The sequence below is a fragment of the Fundulus heteroclitus genome, chromosome 23 (assembly GCF_011125445.2).
Source record: "Fundulus heteroclitus isolate FHET01 chromosome 23, MU-UCD_Fhet_4.1, whole genome shotgun sequence".
Lineage (NCBI taxonomy): Eukaryota > Metazoa > Chordata > Actinopteri > Cyprinodontiformes > Fundulidae > Fundulus > Fundulus heteroclitus.
The window spans coordinates 10786783-10791889 of record NC_046383.1 but is presented as its reverse complement, the minus strand read 5'-3'; the positions used below and the strand labels follow the sequence as shown (position 1 = coordinate 10791889).

At 48.4% G+C, this 5107-nt stretch overlaps 1 protein-coding gene across 1 annotated transcript; it reads left to right on the top strand.

Annotated features, from left to right (window-relative positions):
* Positions 1-548: 548 nt before the first annotated feature.
* Positions 549-4488, top strand: spry1 (sprouty homolog 1, antagonist of FGF signaling (Drosophila)). The gene is made up of 2 exons (XM_012879218.3): positions 549-1157; positions 2420-4488. Exon 2 carries the CDS (start codon positions 2470-2472, stop codon positions 3541-3543), a length of 1074 nt encoding a protein of 357 aa, XP_012734672.2. The 5' UTR covers positions 549-1157; positions 2420-2469; the 3' UTR covers positions 3544-4488.
* The last annotated feature ends 619 nt before the right edge of the window (positions 4489-5107 follow it).

The window sequence follows — 5107 nt, the reverse complement described above, 5'->3', positions numbered from 1 at the left end:
GTTTCTAATGTTGAAAAAAATAGATACTGGGTTTTTGATTAGATTTAAGTCACTGGGGAAATGAACAGAGATAAAGGCTTTATATCACTGTGTAGTGAAACTGTATCATTGTGAAGCATCGGCCTTGCATGGTTCGTTGCATATATTAGTTTAATATTTCGCCATTAACCCGTTCTAAATGTTAAAGGAACGTGTCAGAGAAAAGGCCAAAGCAACTACAAAAGTTTTAAGCTTGTTTAAATCCTGCAGCAAATACAATAAATCAGCAGAAAGATGATATAAATAAACCACCCGAGGCGCTCATTACGTAGCTATTAGTCATATTAACCTCATTCATGTCATTAATCATAACATTCGGAAACTAGTCTAGTTGTTTCTGCCTCCTCCTCCTCCTCCTCCTCCTCCTCCTCCTCTTAGAGCCAACGCAGAATGGAAAAGCCGCTCCACCTTAACGCAGCGCGCCCTCTCCCTCCATCGGCCGGCCTTTCACATCTGCCCAATGAATCAGGAGCGGATGCGATGTATCCTTTTTCAGCGCAGTGAATGGCCAATGGGAGTTGGCTTGTGGAGCAAACACTGGGCGCTGCGTTCCCATTCATTCAGTGCAGAACAGGCCCACAGAGCAGAAGGGAGCGCACAGAGGACACAGCGTTTATTTTCTCTCCCTCTCTCTCTATCGCTCTCTCTCTCTCCCTGCTTCTTCCTCCGCACCACAGCGCGCATTTCACTAGAATTAAAGGCCAGAGCGCAGTCGCTGCTCCCAACAGTGTTGGATATAAGCTCGCATTCTTCCCGGACGCGCGTTTTCGTCTTCTGTGCCACTCTTTTTAACGGGACTTCTTTAACTGGCTGCCTCACAAATCGGCCTCCCAAGTGCGTAGCAGCTCCCCACGGCCACGGGTGACTTGTGTCTTTTCTTCATCAAGAACTCCGCCGTGGATTTATGCATGCGCACCCAGCGCTGAACTTTTACTCCACGCAGACACCGAAAGCAAAGGGAATAACGCAGAGGAAGGAATATTTTTTTCGAGCTTGGATTATCCATGTTATGCGCTAGACCTCGCAGTCTGCGCTTGGACATTGACCCTTTCCCGTTTTATGGAGTTTTGCTAAATCATTTGGTTGATGGATTCCACGTTATGGATGCTTGCATATAGGTAAGCGCTCTCCTACCGGGTTTTTTTTATATTATTTGGGTGCAGTTTTTCGGTTATCTGGTGGCCGGTAAAAGCGCAGGGAGCGCGCTGGGTTCCAAGCTAAAGGTCCGGGCACAGTTGCGCACCAACGCTCGGGAGTTTTCCGGGATATTTTCACGGTGTTTTCGGCAGATGGGTCTGCACGGCCGTGTCGCCCCGTGGCTGCGCTGTAATAAACACCCCTCCCCCCACGCACGGCGGTTGTTTTCATTCATAAGTTCCTCCGTGTCTTCGGAAGCGTCCTGATCTCTGCCTCCCGAGTGTTTTTTTTTCTCTCTCTCTCTCCGCGGGATCTCGTGTTTATCGCTGCCTTCTGCTCAGCCAAACGCGCTCGGCGTTGATCATCCAAACGAGGTGCGCAATTTCACGCAGAAGAATAGACCATGAAAGATTGGGCTTGTTTGCAAAGCGACAGAAATCGATCTTTTTTTTTTTTTTTTTTTTTTTAGTGTGCTGACTGCAGAGTTCAATAGACAGAGAGACGCTTGGTGTGTTTTTGTGTCAGTCGTGCAGCTTTCGGGCCTCCTGCAGGTTGACTTTTGCTTCAGAACACCCCTGAAGGCTAAAACTCGTAATTCCTGCCCGTATTTATGGTGTAAACATCCACATCAGGGGAAATATTTGCACCATTATAACTCCCCAAATCTACTATGCCTGAACAAATTTGAATCCTTCATCAGTCCAAACCAGAGAGGGAGTTTGCCCTGACCTTATTTATTTCAAATGCTGCAGTTTTGCCCCCCCATGTCTCTGGGCTTCTCCCTGGTGTTGTAATAGAATACTAAGTGAGGCAGCTCATTTAGTTCCCTTGGATCGTGTCCTCATTTCGTCGCGGCGCTGCATTTAAATGTTAACTAGTCATAGAAATGTAAATGAGGAGGGGAAGTGTTTGTAGGGCCTGTTGAAGTTCGGATCTGTGTGTGTCGGGGAGGAAAAGTCTCGTTAATACTCAACTTTTCCTCCTCACGTCACAGGATCAGAAGTTAAGGACTGTTTCAGGGATAAATACAAAGTAAAGTAGTGTTTCTGCAGGTCCCATGATACAGTTTGGTAACAATGATTGCAGGATGACAGTGTTGGGTTTCGATAACCAGAAAACGATTGTGGGGTTTGTCGGCCTTTTTCCACGAGGACGGTGCTGGTTTTCCAGTTATGCCGTGTTTGAGCTTTCTCTGATCACATCTCTTCCTTCCCTCTCTCTCCTTTGTCTCTCTTTCTGACAGGTTTTCCAATGCATGTCCACGGTGAATGTCGGAAGTGGTGATCCCCCCAGATGGAGCTCCAAAGTCAACATGGCCCCGCCGGATCATTAGTGGTGATCCAGCAGCCTTCCCTCGACACCCGGCAGAGGTCGGATTATGAGCGGGAGCTCCAGCATGCCGCCATACTCTCCCTGGAACAAATCAAGGCCATCCGCTCCAGCAATGAGTACACAGAGGGGCCCTCGGTGGCACGGAGGCCCCCAGCGCCCCGTGTGGCCCCCAGGCCCCAGGACAAGCAAGAACGGACTCATGAGGTCATCCTCGTCAATGTGAACAACAACTATGAGCGCCAGCCATCGAGCCATCACCACCACAGCGGGGGTGGCATGGTGGTCGTGGCTGCAGGGCAGCACTACAGTGGCCCTCGGGCCCCGGGACTCAGCCGCTCCACCAGCACAGGAAGTGCTGCCAGTTCGGGGAGCAACAGCAGCGCCTCTTCGGAGCAGGGACTCCTGGCACGTTCGCCGCCGACAAGGCCCGGGGCGAGCTTGCAGCACCACCACCGAGCAGAGCGGCCCGTCCGGACTCAGCCCAAACCCAAGCCCCTTTTGCAGCCCCAGCAGGGACCTCACCTCCACCAGCCTCCCCTGGAGGCGCCGCTCAAGCCCCCCACCAAAGGGAAATCAGACTTTGAGGTAGTGGCCGCTGCCGGGCACCAATTCATCTGCGAGCGCTGTGGGAAGTGCAAGTGCAGCGACTGCACGGCTCCCAGGAGCCTGCCCTCGTGCCTGGCATGTAACGGCCAGTGCCTGTGCTCTGCGGAGAGCGCCCTGGAGCACGGCACGTGCATGTGCCTGGCCAAAGGCATCTTCTACCACTGCTCCAACGACGACGAAGGGGATTCGTGCGCTGACCACCCCTGCTCGCTGTCACGCTCCCACTGCTGCTCCCGCTTCCTGTGCATGGGATTAATGTCGGTACTCTTCCCCTGTCTGCTATGCTACCCACCTGTCAAGGGCTGTCTGAAGGCATGCCAGGCCTGTTATGACCGGGTCAACAGGCCCGGCTGTCGCTGCAAGAACTCCAACACTGTGTATTGTAAACTGGAGAGCTGGGCCCCACAGAGCCAGGAAAAGCCTTCCTGATCGCTTCCTGTGTGTGTGAGTGTGTGTGTGTGTGTGCGTGTGTGTGTGTGTGCGTGCACAGGGCGCTCCTGATGTGGATCATATGATAACAGTAAAAAAAAAAAATAACAGTGACAGTCACAGATTAATGTTTATCAAACGTTCTAAGCACCTCCCACACGACTCCTCTCCTGGCTGCAGAACCCGAAGGAGCAACAAAGGAGTAACGAAAACCACTCGATATTTTTTTTTTTGTTTTTTTATTTTTTTGCTTTCTCTGGATCAGGACCGTGTTTTTACAGACCAGTGTTTGCCTTAATTCTTTGTCTGTCCTCAGATTCCCTGAATAACGCTATTTTTGTACTCTAGTTAAGAATGAAAAAGTGCTTCTTCCGTTTGAGGCGGGCAGCTTTCTCCCGGCCTGTGCCTGTTCGGGGCTGCCTCCCACCAAATCTGTGAAGGACGATCTGTTTAGGGCGATTATGTAGCTGTTACCTGGTGTTCGTAGCCGACAGGTTTGTTGCTGCCACGTTAAAGCTGTGGCCTCTCTGCTCGCGTTGCATTAACAAAAGCACATCCATCTCATAGTATTCTCCACTCGGATATGTTTCTCCTTCCACCCGTCTGGACTGTTCACACACACTCTGTGGCATTCTCCCATGTTTTTTTTTTTTTTTTTTTTAATTATTATTATTTGTGTAAATTGTATGCTCCGTAAGAGGAATCTTTGGCTATTTTTTAAAAAGAAAAAAAAAAATGTCTGTTAAAACATTTTTTTTTTTTGTTGTAAAAATATTTATTATGTGAAGCTCTATTATTTTATGATATTTATTGCAAGAGACAGTCTTAAATTTACTCATGTCTGAATATAACAAAATATCAAAATACTTACTGAAAATTAAAGGGTGGCACAAAAGAAAACTATGTTAACTTTAATGCAGAAAATATATTAATTAATGAAAAATACGGCGCTGTGTGGTGTCTTGTTTGAGAAGAAGTGACTTGTGGCTGATTTTGAAGCTGTTTTTGTGTGTGTGTGTGTATGTTTATGGCGTATGTGGGGAATTTCTGGCAGAGAAACAAGAAAATGAACAATATGCACAAATGTCTTGCAGCTTGAGAAGCCACCGTTTGCATCCTCCCAAGAGTTGCATTGCAGCGATTCTCCTCACTAAGCTTGAAATTTGATCAGCACAGGTCACTGACATGATTAGCTTTGCATCTGCGGGATGTTTTTGTTTTATTTTTTACAAAAAGATAAAAAAAAAACAACAACAGGTACTCTGTGGTCTACTCACACCAGCCAAACAAGTCACCACAAAACTATGCTGCACAGTTTATTCCCCCGACTTCAGTGCAGCTATATTGGGATATTCCCTAACTCCCTAATGGTCTCCATGTTGCAGGAAGGCCTTGCAGGAATAAGAGCAACGATTACGAGTAGCTGGAGCCACCTGTTCAAAGATAATAAACTGAGGCCATCAATGCTTTGTTTTTATGACACGGTTCCTGCACTAAAGGCAACGACAGGGGCCAATCCAGCCACTACGCAGACCCACGCACCCCCCCCTACTCTATTCTTTTT